Raw genomic sequence first — 18,282 nt, forward strand, 5'->3', positions numbered from 1 at the left:
TTGATTTATAGACAGTGGTCCTGGAAAAAAACAAAAAAACAAACTCATCTCTTTTCATGTAGATCACGTCTCCAGATCCACCCACAGGTTTGTTTGGGACGCCGGGCACCAGAGTAATGGGCGAGGAAAACATCTACATCAATATACTGTATATCTCCCTCCCGTGAGGAGGCCGTTCCTCAAAACACTCAAACCGTGGACTCTAGAAATGCATTAGACGTCTCATAGATGTCTCATTTCCAACAGAGTGGGCAAGTGGCTAGTAGGTCAAAAAAGTTACTCGCCAGACAGATTTTTTACTAGCCAAAACCAACAAGTTGCTTCACTATTGTATTTCGACATCACTATAGCAGTCATAGTAGTACCATATAACAGTCATCCTGGTTTTCTCAATCAATTGTGCTGTGTAGACGATGACCTTTCAACTTATCTGGAATAACAGTAGCCTGTGTGTGGCGGCCTGCCACAGGCTCTCACAGAAAAAATGAAAAAATACAATTTTGTTTTTTGATGACTTTCTTTAATGGAAGCAATTTCACAGGTAGCAACATGACAGAGAAGACTTCCATTCTTCTGTTTTTTCCCCCAGTTTTTTATCCCTCCCACAATCCCACCCCACTCAAAGAAGAACAGTATGATCATTTTTAAACAGCGCTTCACCAACTCTCATCTCTGCCAGTCAGTCCACCTGCCGTACGCACGCACACACACACGCGCGCATACACACACAGACACGGGCGCATGGACAGTTGGCACTTTGCCGCTCGTAAATGCGCTATATCGCGCTGATTGTACAGTGTTCAAATACCACCCCCCACCCCCCCGTCCGTCCGTCGGATAGTCCGACCACCGACCCTCATTTCTAACTTTTGTTGTCACTGAAAATTAGGCCCTATGTTCCCTCAGCCCTTTGGTCCCACCATTGGTTGGGTTTAGGCAATGAAGAAAGGAGTTGGTTAAGTTTAGTAAAAAGACCAGGTAGAGGCTAGACAGGCCAGATAGGTAGAGAGAGTCCAGAGGGAACATAGGCACGCTCCCACTGAGCCTTTTGGAGCCGCGGCTCAGCTCACATTAACTGGGCTAGGTGTGTTCCTCTCGGTCAGCTGTGAAGCAGCGGTCTGATGAGCATGATGTCCGTGACGTGTCCCGTTATGCACGACTAAGTTGTGATGCCGTCAGGTGACTATAAGTTTATAATACACGGGGGGAAACCCTGGAAACAGATTGGGAGTCTTGTTTTTTCTATCTCGCCAAGTGGCTAGACAGCTAAAAATCTGTCTCGCCACAGAGGAATCTGGGTCGCAAATGGCGAGTGGCGGCCGCTAATTTCAAGCCCTGTCTCTGACATCATCGCGCTGCAACGAAGCGATCTGTGTCCTTCAGTCAGAGTTTCTACAGGACACATCTGAGCTGAACTCTATGAACCAACTCACATCTGAAACTTTTGCTCCACCAGAGCTGAAGCTCAACCTTCAGCCTTTAGCTGCAGGCTGAACAAGCTAGCTAGCACGTCAACATCACTGTGGTCCATGAACTGGCCGTCACCATGACGCAACTTTGTCTCTCAGCGGGAGAATGAAGAAGTATTTTTTCAATTATATTTTAGCTTTTCTCTTGTTTTTCATGTGTGGTGTTGATCAATTCTGATCAATACTCATCAATATTGAGTCTGCAGACTGTGAGTCAGTAGATTCAGTAGCATCCTCCTGTCTTCATCCATCGTCTATCAGCTCCTTCACCTCCATCTTCTCTCTGGTCCAAAGTCATATTCTTTCAATAATCACAAACTGATCAACAGACCAATCAGCCTGATTGATCAGCCACCAGAGGAGTTGGATCAGTGGAGCTGCTTCTGTTCCTCATGTCAACTGTTTCAGCTTCAACCTGAGTTCTCCCTGTGGACGAGACAGAAGACAGTGAGACAGAGACAAACAACCAGAGACAAACAAACAACTAGAGAAAAACAAACAACTCTGACCTTTGACCCAGAGAAACACGAATGTCCATCTCATTGAGTCTCCGTCCTTGTTGTAGACTCTGCATCTGTATCTTCCTCTGTCTCTCCTTGTGGGGTGTTTCAGGGTCAGACTGAGGTCTCCAGTCCTCAGCAGGTCTTCATTCATCTCTGTTCGTCCTCTGTAAACCTGGTCCTGTTCTTCAGGCTGATCAGAACCGTTCCCATGCACATGGACCTTCCTGCCATCTCCATACCACCACTCCACTCTGACGTCTTCAGACAGACCAGCTGTGGTCTTGAAGGGCAGCTGGACAGACTCCGCCCCCTCCTCCACCTGTTGGACTGAGAGACAACAAACCACATGATGATGTCATCAGACAGCAGCAGCAGGTTTTAATCTCTTTACTGAAGCATCACAGAGCCGTAGAGGAACGTGAAGGACAGAACCAGACCAGAGGGACAGTGGACACATGGAGGAAGTCAAACCAGGTGTTGAAGGTGTTGGACATGATCAGAGTTTAGTTTTGTCTCCTCTCTGTCTTTTCTCTGTCACGTTGACATGTGGATGAAAACTGTCCACTGAAGAGAAGAAGACTTCTCCTGTGTCCGTCCTCAGTGTCTCACACTCATGTCCAACCTCAGAACAAAACACTGACACACAAACATCCATCACATCAAAGTGTCTCAGTCTGTGAATCTGTCAACGCTGCTTTGGATCAATAAAGTTGATCCTGTCAAAGTAAAAGTCTGGGACGGTGCTGATGATATTGATCAGTATTGATCACTATTGTTCAGGATCAGTGTTTGGTTTGGTCAGAGGGACAGATGGACACAGAGGACATCACAGCAGAGACAGTTGGACAGGAAGTCCTCACTCATTTTACCCAGAGTTCAACTCTACAGGAAACAGGAAGTTAAAATAAATAAGTGGATGACTGTGTGCAGCTGTTCCTGGTTGCAGTCCTCTCAACAAATAATGCTAGATTTTCACAAGAAAAGCTCTGTAGTGTCACACACACAAACATCCTACCTTTTACAAGGCACCAGGCGACACCAAGAACAACAGCCAGTAGAATCAGGAGACCATTGAAAACGTTGAGTTCAGCATCGACAGAGAACATTTCTGTGGATGAGATGAACATAAACAACATGACCTTTACGTGACCTCTGTGACCCTGGTCCAAACTCCAACCAGATCTGACCTCAGACCCGTATCTACAGCTCTGACCTTTGACCTCTGACCTGTATCCTGTACTGTAGGTGTTAGTGTGTGTTGCTGACCTTTGACCTTCAGCTGTATGTTTCTCAGTGTTCGTTTATTTCCAAACGCTGAGATGATGCAGGTGTAGTTTCCGCTGTCAGAGATGTAGAGGTTCCTCAGAGTGAGACTGAGGTCTCCAGTGGTCAGAGCGTCAGTCTTCATGGACGTTCTGCTGCTGTAAACCTGGTTCTGGTCTCTGAGGTCGTCACCCAGCTGGTTTCTCTGGTGGACGGTTGGAGGACGGAGGTCGTGGCGGCTCCACGTCACTGTGGGGTTTCTGGGTAAAGGAGAGTCCTCACAGGGCAGCAGGACAGGCCACATATTGTAGACCTCCACAGTGTCTCCATGCCAGGACACTGAGGACAGAGACAGGAACACGGATCAGTGACGTCCTCACGTCCACAGAGTGAAGTAGAGACACAGACAGGATTTATTATGAACTGTGGTTATTGGCAGGAGCATCAGCTGATAGAGTCTGATGTCTGTTCACCTTCCTCCAGTCACTCAGTCAGGTCACATCATCTTACTGCAGCAGATCAACACAGAAGATGAAGACAACACCACGTGAACCTGAGGTCATTTATATTTAAACAGGGCTCTGATACTAAACACTGAATAAACTGAGGTGCAGCTCTCTACAGCTGAACTTCCTGTGTTGTCATGGTGTTTTCTACAGGAGACGTCTGAGGACAAAAGAGGTGATTGTGATTTAAATGTTGCATCACTAACGTGACCATAGACTCTGTTGCTCCCATTTAAACCAAACAAGATGATAAAGCAGAGAGAGTCTGGGGTCGTGGCTGTTACTTGATTGACAGTGAGAGACTTGTCAATTCTTTCATATCAGCTGATTAATGAGCTGTCGGCTTTTTCATGCTCCAAACTATCATTACTACATCAGCCTTTAATAATCCACTATCAGTCCACCTCCAATGTGAAGTGCACAAAACGTCCTAGGCCGAGACCACGAGGACATCAGTCCTGGGGCCTCATTTATCAAAGAGGGTGTAAAACTGCTACTAAAGTTTTGCGTATGGCGAAAAGACGAAAATGGCGTACACCCGAAATATTTACACCTTTTTCAGATCAATCAAACTGTGCGTACGCACAACTCTCCGCATTTCCCTTTGATAAATCACACTGGACCCAAGAATGGTGCACACTGAACACACCTCTTACTCCGCCCCCGAAACGCCTATATACAACTATATATGGTCAGCACGTGCATATTTAAGTAGCCATGTGCGCTCTATGGAGCGGCAACAAAGTGACAACAAAGTGACAACGGAGACAACGGGCGGAGGACGGGGGAAAGAAGCGGAACTTCTCCGCTTCTCCGAAAGCAGATACATGGGCAATAAATCAGTCAATAAAATGATCTTGCACTTTAATAAGCTACAATAAAAACAAAAACCTCCCAAATCTCAACAAAAGGGAGCAGAAAGAAGAAGAATCTTATGTAATCTGCCCCTTTATCCCAGAAAATCTGGGACCTTAACCTAGATGTTAAAACAATGTAGGAAGCAGGACGATAGCTACTTTGAACACCTTCCCACTACACAGTTACAGCTCTACTGGACTCGGTTTGGGTCATTTTCCAAGCTGAGTCCTTCACAGTTCCTCCTCAGAGCCGCGTTGTCTCACTCTTTATTCTCTCGTCAGCTCCAAACACACGTGCACCTGGTTAACTCAGGTGACAGAATAACAACAGTCTCAGTAGCTGCAGATCAGTGTGCGCTGCTGCCGATGTGTTTTTAAACTTGGATGGTTTGATCCTTGTCGGACGTCACACAAAAAAGCAAAATCCTCAATCCGCTGTTGATCAATTAACATAGAGCCTAGTGTTATTATAGAGCGGGTTGGATTGCCAGCATCAACAGTCCACCACTACCACAATTACTTCAAAAAAATCCTACTGTGCTCTTCTAAATGTACTCCGCTCCTCTCTCCCTCTCACACTGCAGTTCTCTGACTCAGCAACGGTGTCGCCAATTCCTCCTGTTCCTCAAAAAAGGCGTAAATCACGGTACGCCAGGGTCAAAATGGGTGTAAATGTCCGCACTTTTCCCCGTCAGGTTTTGGCTTGATAGATCCCAAATTTGGCAGAGAAAAGTGCGTACGCACAAAACGGGGGGAAAATGGTGTAAAAAAAAAAGGTGGATCCACAATGATAAATGAGGCCCCAGGACGGAGCAACTGAGGAGGAGGAAGTGAGGAGCTGCAGCCAATCAGAGTGAAAGAGCAGCTGGAGGTGGAAACCAGAGGAGAAGATGAACCAGGAGGAGCTTCCTCTCTCTGAAGAAGGTCAGTGTGCTGATGAGCAGAGTCTCTGCTGACACCTGGTGGGTTCACACAGGAGTCTGGTCCTCCACCTGCAGCTTTACTACTGCTCCATCACTGTGGTCTCCACCACAGGAGCCAGACCAGACACTGGAGAAGCACAACAACGATCCTGCACAAAACTGAAGTCGCCTCCACATCAGTGAAGGGAGAGAGGGACGGACGGACACTAACATACCTTCTTTGTTCTTAATCACTTTATAAAGAAAGACACTGTAAACAGCAGCAGCAGCAGCATACAGGAGAACCAGGAGAACCAGGAGAACCTTGACCCGGCCTTGAAGACGTCCTGTAGTCGACACAATCAACAACAACATGAGATTGAAACTGTTAGAGCCATTTTGTATATTACACATAAGGTGATTTGTTGGATTTATCCTAATTTTGTATATTTGAGTTTATACGAGTGCCTCTTAGTTAATAACAACTGCTCTCTTCTTATTGGTGACATGCATAACGTGATGTGTGCGTACTTTGGTTCAGTTATGACTATGGAGGCGAGGAGAGCAGGCTAGTTTTTGACCGTGCTCATGATTATTGCCTAATTTTGGATTGCTGCACAGTTTTTTAAAAATCTTTTTGTTGTAACTTGAAGAAAGGTTTCAATAAACACTCGTGAGAAAGAAGAACTGTGGAGTTTTTGTGGCTTAAGACACGTCAACTACATGCTCGCGCTCCATATTTTTAGTGTTTAAAAAGTAAAAAGAGACGGAGCCACAATTACAGAAATAATAAACAATAAAACAACATTATTGTTTAATTCACAACAGAGTTCAATTCTATTTTGACCTGTGACTCACAACCATTTATACAAAATGAAAGTTCACGGAGTTAACTTAAGTTCAGGAGCAGGGCCACGCCTCAACCACACCTCTAATCACCGGTCAAGCCTACAAATACCCGGGTCAACCCCTTCCTTCCTCAGTTGCCTCGACTTCTCGAGGGGACACGCCGCGCTTCCTCGTCGCTCCACGCCGCCACCGCCGCCACCGCCGCGGACCACGACCTGCACATTCGGCCCCAGCCTCGGGCCTCCCGCCGAGCCGCTCGCCTCGGCTCTCCTGACGGTCCCCCGTTCCCGGTTCCGCCGGGTCGGTGGATCCCCGGTCTCCTCTCCTCCGTCCGCGGCCGCAGCGTGCGGAGCCCCGACGCCGACACGCCTCTCCTCGTCACCGCGGCGGCTCACCTCGGGCAGCCACGCTGGGTATTCTTCCCGGCTCGGCGCGCCCTCCTCACGGATTCGGCCGGCTCCGCGTCCGTCGTTTCATCTTTTCTCCGCCTCTATCAACATGCCGGCAACGACTGCAACCAAGTCAACCGCGCTTCCGGCTTCCTCCTCCGGGCCAGCCCGCCAGCGTCGTCACGCGTGACTTCACGGGGCCTCCGCTGCCCGCTTCATCGGCTCCCCCCGGCAGCTTCAGGTCGTATCTCCCTGTGCATCCTCTCTCCCACCTCTATCAGGCATCTTCTGCCTTCTTCTCATCCCCGTGTCTGCAGGCTCCACAAACCTCCCGTGCACATCTCATCCCGTCCCCTCTACCCTTCACCCCCTCCCCCTCCCGACACCTGAATGTTTGTTTTCTCGTGTGTTTCTCACTCCGCTCAGGCGGCGGCCACGCCACGCATCACTGGGCCTCTGCTGCCCTCATCGTCGGCTGACAGGTATCGTGCCGGCTCCCTCTCACCTCCATCAGGTAATTTCTGCCTTTTCTCGTCCCCATGCCTGCAGGCTCCACAAACCCCTCTACCCTCCCTCCCCCCATCCCTTCCCCACCTCCCTTCCCCACCATGTATGTTTGTTTTCTCGTGTGTTGCTCACTACTCTCAGGCGGCGGCGTACGTGACGTCGCAGGGCCTCCGCTGCCCTCATCGTTGGCTGACAGGTATCGTGCCGGCTCTCTCTCACCTCCTAGCCTCGCGTCACCAGGCTCTTCAGACAAGCGAAGAGCCTGGTGTCTGTTAACCTCCGAATTCGTCTGCATTCTGGTTCCTGTCTGTAGCGGATACCGAAATCACCAAATTCACCAAAATAAAAGTGTTCACCAACATAGAACTTATGATATAAACATTAACTTGTAATACAATAACTGCAAAAGGTTAACTAGATGGCTCGGGGACTTTCTTGTAAATTATATTTCTTAAATTAAAGAGTTTTACCGCATTTTATTAGCTTAGTGCTTTTATTTTGACGGAAAGCTCTGTCTCTCTCGCCCTGGATCCGTTTCCTACCAAAACGGCAAGTCAACGGCCCCAGACTACTCACCTCCATCAGGTAATTTCTGCCTTTTCTCGTCCCCATGCCTGCAGGCTCCACGAACCTCCACCCCCTCTACCCTTCCTTCCTCCGCCCATCCCTTCCCCACCACCCGTACGTTTGTTTTCTCACGTGTCGCTCACTACGCTCTGGCGACGTCGTCACGGGGCCTCCGCTGCCCGCTTCATCGGCTCCCGGCGGCGGACAGGTTGTATCCTCTCTCGCCTCTGTCTGGCGATTTCTGCCTTCTTCTCGTCCCCCATCTCTGCAGGTTTCTCCCGTGCACATGCTTCCCCGTGCACATGCATCCCTTCATCCCATCATCCTTTCCTCTACCCTTCCTTCAGCCGCCTCCAGCGCCGCGGCCTCTGCTCCTCCCTCTTTTCCGTTTACCTGCTCGGCGGCTCACAAGCTAGTTCAGCTACTCAGTGGTCCAACCACAGGATCACTCTCTTCGCTCGCAACCTCTTTCATTTCCACCTGGTCTGTCCTTACCCCCCCCCCCCCCCCCCCATCCCTCATCCCTCATCCCTCGTCCCTCCACCCCCATCCCTTCCCCAGCACCCAAATGTTGTTTCCTGTTAAAGTGTTGCTCGCTGCTCTCTAGCCTCCGTTATATTTAAGAGGCTTAACGACCGACTTTGTTTGAACGTAACTTTACCGTAGGTCGGTACGACTCCAAGCCATAGCTCATGGAGTTACGAACACGCTTCTTGTTCTACTTCCGTATCACGTGGCTCGTACCCACAGCGGGTACCTCTGGGGCTCACAGGTCTTTACATTACAGCCTCGATGGCTCCTCGTGTTTAACCTTTCCTGTCGCGTCACCAAGCTGCATGTCAAACCGTGGCGCCGTGGCTCGCCTCTCAGCAGCTAGGGTCGGTCATCAGCAATTTCTGGTGAGTATTGACTCAAATGTTTTCGTTAAAACCGCAACATGTTTTTTGCCGTTCGTCTACTTATTGCTCCACTTCTGTCTCTGTCTTTGAATCTGGTTGCTGCGTAAGCACGAACGGACCCCGCATTCGGTCACCTGGGGTATAAGTTTCAAATTAAAAGAAAAAAGGAAAAAAAAAAAAAAAAAAAAAAAATTCCATCACTTCTCGTCCCATGTGGCGCATCGGTAAGGTGGAGGTCTGTAGCATCGGCGCGGGCATCGTACAAGCTTGCGTGTGTGCTCGCGGTCGATCCATCGTATGTTCTCAGCCCAGGCAACGTCTGCCTTCCTCTCATCCCTGCGTCCCCAGACTTCGCAGACCTCCCGTACACATCCCTGCGTCCGCAGACTTCACGGACCTCCCGTACACATCCCTGCGTCCGCAGACTTCACGGAACTCCCGTACACATCGCCGCGTCCGCAGACTTCACGGACCTCCCGTACACATCGCCGCGTCCGCAGACTTCACGGACCTCCCGTACACACCGCCGCATCCGCAGACTTCAGACCTCCCGTACACATCGCCGCGTCCGCAGACTTCACAGACCTCCCGGACTTCCCAGACCTCCCGTACACATCCCCGTGTACGTAGACTTCACAGACCTCCCGTACACATCCCTTTGTCCCTTCTCCTCGTAGCCTTCAGCCATTCTCGACGGTACAGCTTCTGCACCTCCCTCTTTTCCAACCGGCTCAGCTGCCCCACGCAGCCCCATCACGGGCTCTCTGGCATCTCACCTTCTGCCTCCTCCCATCACCCAAATGTTTGTTTTCTCTCTATGCATCACTAACTATTATTCTTTTCAGTCTCGGCGGCATTGCTCACCCAGCCATCCCATCGCCCCTCCCCTGTAACTCCGGCATTACGCTGGCGGCTGTTTGTTCTTTCCGCAGGTGTTTCCGTGGTGCGTATGCATATTGGTGTGTATGTAACTAATCTCTCTTTCAGCAGCACTGTTTTTCCGGCCTGCTTTGTCGGACCGTCGCTCTTCTCTCGTCGCTCGCCAGATTAGTTCCGTTTTCCACTTTCCGATGTGCCGAACGCCTTTACCAGGACTCAGTTCCGTCCAAGGGCTTCGATGGCTATCATAGGCAAATGTTCGTTTTCCGTACGGCTCATTGACTTTGTCTCGCTAGACTCGGGCTCCCGCTCTCCTTCGTTCGTCGCGTACGGGGCAGTCCCTTCCTCATCGCTGCCTCTCTTTTGGGGGTTCGAAGCGTCCCAGATGTCTTTAATACTACTCCGATAACACCACAGCCATAAATCTAAAGAGGAACTTAGCAGGATTTCTCCGGTGGCTACGCTACATTTACCTTAATAAAAGCTCCGAGTAAGTATGTTAAATACATGACTTGCGACCGTTACAAGCGAGAACAGAGGCTCTCTGCCTTCACCTGGCGTCTCACAGCTGAAAAACCAACCTTGCAACATCAGCGTAGTTACATGGTCGCCGCCTCGGTGTCCCAGCTCTCGTCTCTGCGCTCCGCGACACAAACGCGCTCCGTAATCTTTGTTTATGAAGTCTACAAAACACACAGCCGTAACATTGTATATGTTATGTACCATCTTCCACCGCGGACTCATCGTCCTTCCATTACTCATTCTCACATTACCGCGTTAATCAAGGCTCGTGACAATGGGAGCCTCCTCACATAGCAAGACGCTTGCCACTCCCTTCCGACCCTCTGCATCCGTACTCTGCGCCTATGCTATACACGTCTTAACTTCGAGGTGCTCCAAATTCATCCCAACCTCATCCTCCTACGATCCGTCTCATCATCCCTAAATGCACCAGTTCTAGGCACGTAGCTAACGCACCTCCGCAACGCCGTCAGCTCAAAAAAATAATTCCCACATACTTCTCTCGCCCTTCCTAGAATAAGCACTGCGTCCTCAGCAGCCAGACAAGACATGTTCGGACCAACCGCCAAGGTCCGGGCCGTCGGTCGTCAAAAGCATTTCGCGCACACATCCTCCACTACGACCTGTTCAGCCTGCTCGCGATGCGATTTTATTCAATTCAACTTTTGGGGGCACAAATCCAGCTCGGGCGGAACAACGCCGAGACGGAACCCCCACTCTGAGTCTCCCTCCGCCGGTCTCCGGTTTATCTTCCCAGACGAGACGCGACATCAACCTCCCCGCACCTTTACCACTCTCGTACAATATCATTCATTCATGTTCATCATTTCATCCCATTAAATCGTCTAATGGCACTTTGTTGTGGTGTGGTCCTTGCTAGTGAAATGAAAGTTCACGGAGTTAACTTAAGTTCAGGAGCAGGGCCACGCCTCAACCACACCTCTAATCACCGGTCAAGCCTACAAATACCCGGGTCAACCCCTTCCTTCCTCAGTTGCCTCGACTTCTCGACCCACCCTCCCTTCTTCCCCCTGTCTAGGCGCCTCCCGGCTCCAGCCTCCTCCTGGATCATCCTCACTCTCATCCCTCCATCCTTCCCTCCCTTCCTCCATCCCTTTCTTCTTAACCAACGCATTCCCTTTCAGATCTCCTTCAAGGCATCGTCTGGGGGGCACAAATCCAGCTCGGGCGGAACAACGCCGAGACGGAACCCCCACTCTGAGTCTCCCTCCGCCGGTCTCCGGTTTATCTTCCCAGACGAGACGCGACATCAACCTCCCCGCACCTTTACCACTCTCGTACAATATCATTCATTCATGTTCATCATTTCATCCCATTAAATCGTCTAATGGCACTTTGTTGTGGTGTGGTCCTTGCTAGTGAACCTCCTCTTTTCCTAATTTCTTTATATATTCTGAGACCAACGAAACCAACACAACCCAGGAGAAACAGGAGACACAGTAGAAACACTAGAACAACGACCCAGACTGGAAGAGATTCTGTAATTGACACAAACAACATGAGATCAGATGTTAATGTTGTTGTCAGTCGACAGTTAAGTGACTTGAATGATCCAGAACAAATAGAGACTCACACACACACACACACACACACAGACACACACACACACACACACACACACACACACACGCACACACACACGCACGCACGCACACACACACACACACACACACACACACACACACACTACATACCAGGTGAGTTCTCAAACATTTCATAACGAAAGACAAAGCAAACAGCAGCAACAGCTGCAAACAGGAGAACCACGGCAACCATTAGAACCATCAACCAAACTGGAGGACGTTCTGTAGACGACACAAACAAATATTAATGAATAATAAAACAAAGTTGAGTTGAACTCTGACCTCAGTCTACAGCTCTGACATCACAAACACACCCTACCTCCTTTGTCCCTCTTCCATTTATACACTTTATAAATCAGATCAGCAGCAGCACCCAGTGAGACCAGGAGACAAATGACACCACTGACAATGAAGCCCCAGTTTACAGGACGTTCTGTAGTCGACACAAACAGCAACATGAGATTAAAACATCACTATTAGGGCTGCCACGATTAGTCGACTAGTCACGACTACGTCGACTATTAAAATCGTCGACAACTAATTTAATAGTCGATGCGTCGTTGTTTGTTTGTTTTTTAATTTTGTTTTTCTCTCAAAACTGCTGCCGCACCTTCCACACACGCACCCACCGCTGCAGCCGCCCACCACACACACACATGCACTCACTCACTCAGTACACATAGGTGTTCTCTCTCTTTTCTCTCTCTACCTGTCTTGTCCCTCATCAAGCGCAGAGGCGATTTTAGAGTCTGCTGGGGCCCTAAGCAAAAATCCCCAGGGGGCCCTCCAACCAGTGTTTATCACCATAATTTTATAAATAATCGAACACCAACAAAAAATGTATGAAATTTAAACTTTTTTTATTCCAAATGTCCAGTTATGGTGTAAGCTGGTGACATGTTGTCTTCATGATGGGCAGGTGTTGCTGTCTCACTGGAGGTGGACGTTCAACTGATATGACAAAAAACAAAAGACAGTTTTACTTTAATTGATAACATATACCATGCCCTCTAAAGATTCTTTATGGCAATACACTTACAGTTTTCACTGTCAGCACTGGGAGGAGGCACTTTGTCCTTCTGATTTGCTGCTGTCAGAAACCTAAATAATAATCCTGAGGAGAGATAAGAGAGTGATTTTTAAATGTTTTCCTTGGGCATAGCTTTCATAGCACCAATATATTACACTTTCATATTATTATAATAATAATAGGCTACTCACTTCAATACTGTAACATAGCTTTACTATGTCACCCTGCTAGCTAGCAAGTTAATAGTGTTGTTACTTGCTGCCAAGGAGGCCAGCAGATAACGTTAAGTTAACCTTGCTCTTTTTTTTTTTTTGTCACTTAACGACCGTAACCGAGTGGAGCACCAGAACCGCACGCACCGAGTCCCTCAGTCCAGTGCAGTCCCACTCGCTAACTGGTCACCACTGGTCTGAAGCTAACATTAGACTATTAGCATTTGTTCAACAGTTATTTACTGTTCACGTTACACTCTGCTCCACTTACCACCACTGTCTTGCATTCTTTTTTACTTCAGCCTCTCTTTTCTTCACGTCTTGCTCCCAGGTGGACTCTTCTTTTTCCCTCGGCTTCATTAGAAACTCCCAGTGATAAGGTGCATCATACAGGTTGACGTTAGCTGGGATCAGGTCCGGAGAATGACATGGGGCCCCGTTAGGGGGGTTTCCTACTGCGATGTCATTGCAAATCGACGCTATACGACGATACGGGGAGGGGGGTGCGGTCACTGCGGGTAGCGCATTTTGAAATATTTCTGTCGATAAAACTGCCCTCGGGCCCCGTCCCTCGGGGGCCCCCTAATGGCTCGGGGCCCCAAGCAGTTGCCTGCCTTGCCTGTTCACAAGTAGCGCCTCTGATCAAGCGGCACCGGTGTAACCCCCCTCCCTCCCCCCCGCCGCCACCGCCGCCGCCGCCACCGCCGCCACCGCTCCTCACCCTCTCTCTCTCTCTCTCTCTCTCTCTCTCTCTCTCTGTCATTTTAAATGAGAAGCGCTACTAGGAGCGGTACCGCCGCTCCACCGTTTTAAGTCACGGACTGAAAAACAGCCGTTCGTCATTTAAAAATAAAATCGCGGACTTTGAGATCGGTGTTGGAGAACTAGAACGTTACCGCGTCTGGTCACAGCGTCCTGGTCACGTAATGAGCGCTCATCTTAACGAGGAAGTCTTCTCTCCCGGCGTAAAACTACGTCAATATTTTCCGGTAGCTTCTCATCACAGTCCACACCTTGCAGAGTTTGAGCTGCACCTCAGTTTCACTTGTTTTCATTTGACAGAGTTTCACACAGAACTTTCTGTTGAGTCTTTCCATGTTTCTCCCTCTGTGACAGTAAAAAGGGAACATTTAATTTTTTTCAGACAAGACGATTGTCTTATAAACTATTCGATTTTTTTTAACAGAACGACTATTATTTACACTGAGCAAGTTATATTTGAATGATAAGCCTACCAAAACTTTATTATTGTGAATAATTCCTTAGTTTCAGGTGTCTACCTCATTTTATTTAAATGTAGCTATGTTTAATGCCAGAGACAAATGAAGGAAAGAAAAACCTAAAAAACCTTAAGTATTTATTTTGGTGTTGTTTAGGCCAGTGCCTTATCCTTATTTTACTCAGCTGTTTGCACTTTATGCTACAGTTAAAGCTGCATATTTCATTAAATGTTTAATGAACTATCATCTTAATTGTCTTTATTTTTAGTTAGCATATACCAAACACTTCAAGCTGAAAGCTAATGATGGTATATAAGAGCAGCTGCATGCTGGTGCGATAATCTGTATGTTTTACATTCAATTTACGTATGATCCGATTAGTCGACTAATCGAAAAAAATAGTCGGTGACTAGTCGACTATCAAAATAATCGTTTGTGGCAGCCCTAATCACTATAAACAATAATGTGAAACATTAAAACACATGATGAGTCCATGTCCTCTGACCTTTGACCTTCAGTGTAACTTGACTCTGCCTCTCCTCTCCCCCCCTCCCTCTGAGGATGCAGCTGTAGCTGCCACTGTCTCTGGTGGTGGGTCTCTTCAGAGTGAGGCTGAGGTCTCCGGTCCTCAGAGCGTCAGTCCTCATGGACGTCCGTCCTCTGTAGTCCTGGTTCTGGTCTCTGGGTTCATCTCCGTCCGGCTGACGCTGGTGGACGGTTGAAGGACGGAGGTCGGAGCGGCTCCACACCACTGAAGGCTCGTCCAGGTCAAACGGAGGAAAGTCACAGGGCAGCAGGACAGACCCCACCCCCTCATATGTCTCCACAGCTGAGGCATGCTGGGAAACTGAGGACACAGACAGAGGTGAGACAGAAACCAGAAGATAATCAGACTCTGATGAAGATCCAGTGTTTGACCTGGAGCTGCATAGCATTTGGACCATGGAGATTCATTTCTCTCTAATCTTTCTCTAACATTCGCTCCTAATAATAATAATAAAAAAATCAAACACACCTGTTTTGTCAAAATTAGCATTTGGACCATGGAGATTCATATTTTCAGCTGTTGTAGTATGACCACGAGGAGACCCTTGATGTGTGTAGTGATTTTAGAGTCTCTGTACTCTAGCTACAACGGTGGAGTTTTGTTCACAGCGTCTTTCTTGAAATTTGCAGACAGTGCCTGCGGACTGCGCACTCGTCCGGCTGCGCATAGAGATCAGTGTTATCCGTCCAGCTCAGAGGACGGCTTGTTTTTGTTAAAAACTAGGTTTAGATTCTTGTATCTAGTAGTCTGTGCTATGGGTCCATGGCACTGGTCCGACCTCCCATTAGTTCGACCTCCCATTAGTTCGACCTCCCATTAGTTCGACCTCCCATTGGTCCGACAATCGGAGTAATGAGAGTTCGAACTAATGGGAGGTCCTCATTAGTTCGAACTGGACTAGTTATTAGTCAAACTCTCCATTCTTACCGTTCACTATGCATTTATATCATTATTCATGTAGGCTCCACCTGTCAATAAGACACACGTGGAAGAAGAGGTGCAGTTTATTGTGTTTCACCAACGAGGAGCTGTCATTACGCACGACTTTTACGCACTGCTGCGCGCTCATTAGTGTCCGTAATTAAACCTTGACACTCATATCAAATCAAACTTACATTACAGACAGGTGGATTGGGTTCTCTGTCTCTCTCTCCCACTCCGAACAGACAGACGGACGCAATCAGAAAGGAAACGGAGGCTGCGCATTGATCCTTTTTTCCTTTCTGGGATCAAACGGATCATGTGCATAATTAACTGCAAAACAAGCACTTCATATTAATAACATATAAGGCTCATTATGCTTCCAGCCTGTCTAGCCTCTACCTGCTGTTTTTACTAAACTTAACCAACTCCTTTCTTCATTGCCTGAACCTAACCAAAGCGAAATTTACTTTTTTTTCTCTCTCTCTCTCAGTCTGCTGTCAGCAGCAGAGGCGGCTGAGAGAGAGAGAGAGAGAGAGATAGAAAGCTGCATGCTCCTATCAATGGAAGAGCTTGTCACAAAGTAGCGATGACAGTTCGAACTAACGGGACCACCCATTGGTTCGACCTCCTATTGGTCCGACTTGTGGTTGATTTTGTCGGAGTAACGGGAGGTCGAACCAATGGGAGGTCGGACCAATGGGCAGTTCCCTGTGCGATTACGACGTGATAGAGGCATCATTTTGAGTTTGAACAACGTTTCGCCTATCTTTCCAACTTTACCCAACTCCGTTGATTTATTTAAATTGAGCTAGATGAAGTTTTCTCACCGTACAGCAGCGTCACAAACACCACAAACATCTTCATCTCCTAGAAAAACCACAGACCCGTTACTCCGTCTTCATGGAGTGAATGACGGCGATAACCGAACTGAACCAGATTGTAACGATGTTAAACTTTACTTTCGATTTCAAGAGGAAGTGACGGGCCAGTGGCCACATCCTGCAGACCTCCAGTGTCAGGCCGCTCGGGACAGGGAGTGCACGCAAAGAACTTCAAAAAATAAAATCATGTAGACATTTTTGGAGGAAAGGGGCCGTTGATTTATATAGGCTATTTAATTTAACAACAATGTACAGCAACATTACAGTATTACAACGTATATTGGCTTAAACTCCTAAGTTCATAGAAAAATATTTAACTTGTTGATTGGACAGGGCGATGCAGGCGTAGGTAGTTATTTGAAACCATCAACCAACATATTAATTAACATAATTAATATAAGATTGTTTTTATTGCCTCAGCATCTCATGTAGCCTATAACATTAGTTAGTTACATCAGGTAGACTCCACTTCACCCACACAGGGATATATGGAGCAGACATTCTCCGATAGTGGAGCCATAGAGTTTCTTAAGGAGGGAGGAGGGCCGCTGATCTTTTTTTTAATTTTTTTTTTACAAAAACTGCCTGACAGGAAGTCCCTCTGCTTATTCTTGACATTTGCAGGCCACATTTCTGTGGGATGTGCTGTGTGGATATTCAATGATGACAGTTGCTGCTGATCTTTGGCCTTTTTCTTTTCTCTCTATATTTTCATGGCCTTTACAGATGCATGCTCCTCAGAGGATACAACCGTCCACTCCATGACCTTTCCAGCACTGAAGCTGCTTGTGAATATATTGAATCAGGCCAAGTTTACACTTAATATTTCTGGAGGTGGAAATGTTTCTCCATTTATGTCAGTCTTACCCCAACATTTATACATTATGAATAGCATCAATGTGTTGACTGAATCTGATTGGCTGTTGTTTTAATAAACCCTTCACTTTATTTTCCCCAAAGTTTGATTTATAGACAGTGGTCCTGGAAAAAAACAAAAAAACAAACTCATCTCTTTTCATGTAGATCACGTCTCCAGATCCACCCACAGGTTTGTTTGGGACGCCGAGCACCAGGGTAATGGGCGAAGAAAACGTCTACATCAATATACTGTATATATCTCCCTCCCGTGAGGAGGCCGTTCCTCAAAACACTCGAACCGTGGACTCTAGAAATGCATTAGACGTCTCATAGATGTCTCATTTCCAACAGAGTGGGATCCATTAACAGCAGGTGAGAGTGAAGAAGTGCATCAGACAGGAACTGTGAGATCGTCATAACAACAATGGGACTAAATGAGTCTGACAGAGCGACATTAGCAGAGACTGAAGGAAGCTCTGAGGAGGCTTCAGTCCTACAGTACAGTGATACGACCGAGGAGCCGTTGAGCAAGATGTTGAGGCCACAGCTCCTCAGACTGGGCTCTGAGGTTCAGGAACAGTTTACCTTTATCTATTATTGATTATTTATGGATGATTTTGAGAAGGCCATAGCAGTTGAAAGCTCAGGAAATACGATTTCAGTCACAATCAAGCAGTTAAAAACAGTCATAACGTGGCTGCAGCAGAACCTGATGCCTACATTACCCACAATGCAACTCTCATGCAATGTCTTTCTCCTGGTGTCACATCTCAGTGAAAACCTGAGGGCACTAATTTGCCACCAACATCCACTTTGACTAGAAGATGAGATTGTATTTTGGTGGTCAAAGGTTGATGTGACATCACAAAACATGTTTTTTTTTTTTTGCCGTAA

At 47.6% G+C, this 18,282-nt stretch overlaps 1 protein-coding gene across 1 annotated transcript in view; it reads right to left on the minus strand.

Moving 5' to 3' along the window:
• LOC146960696 (uncharacterized) overlaps positions 1-16,587 on the minus strand; it is a 35,256-nt gene extending 18,669 nt beyond the window's left edge. The window contains exons 1-7 of the mRNA XM_085772144.1: positions 16,477-16,587; positions 14,684-15,025; positions 7,244-7,488; positions 6,459-6,786; positions 5,737-5,847; positions 3,239-3,574; positions 2,988-3,080 (exon numbers count right to left, since the gene is read on the minus strand). Coding sequence (XP_085628270.1) covers positions 2,988-3,080; positions 3,239-3,574; positions 5,737-5,847; positions 6,459-6,786; positions 7,244-7,488; positions 14,684-15,025; positions 16,477-16,513 — 1,492 coding nt within the window. The 5' untranslated portion in view covers positions 16,514-16,587. The remainder of the gene's footprint in view (positions 1-2,987; positions 3,081-3,238; positions 3,575-5,736; positions 5,848-6,458; positions 6,787-7,243; positions 7,489-14,683; positions 15,026-16,476) is intronic.
• Between the last annotated feature and the right edge of the window lie 1,695 nt (positions 16,588-18,282).

Source organism: Trachurus japonicus, unplaced genomic scaffold, assembly GCF_045865225.1.
Source record: "Trachurus japonicus isolate A0001 unplaced genomic scaffold, Traja_1.0 AP030103.1".
Classification (NCBI taxonomy): Eukaryota; Metazoa; Chordata; class Actinopteri; order Carangiformes; family Carangidae; genus Trachurus; species Trachurus japonicus.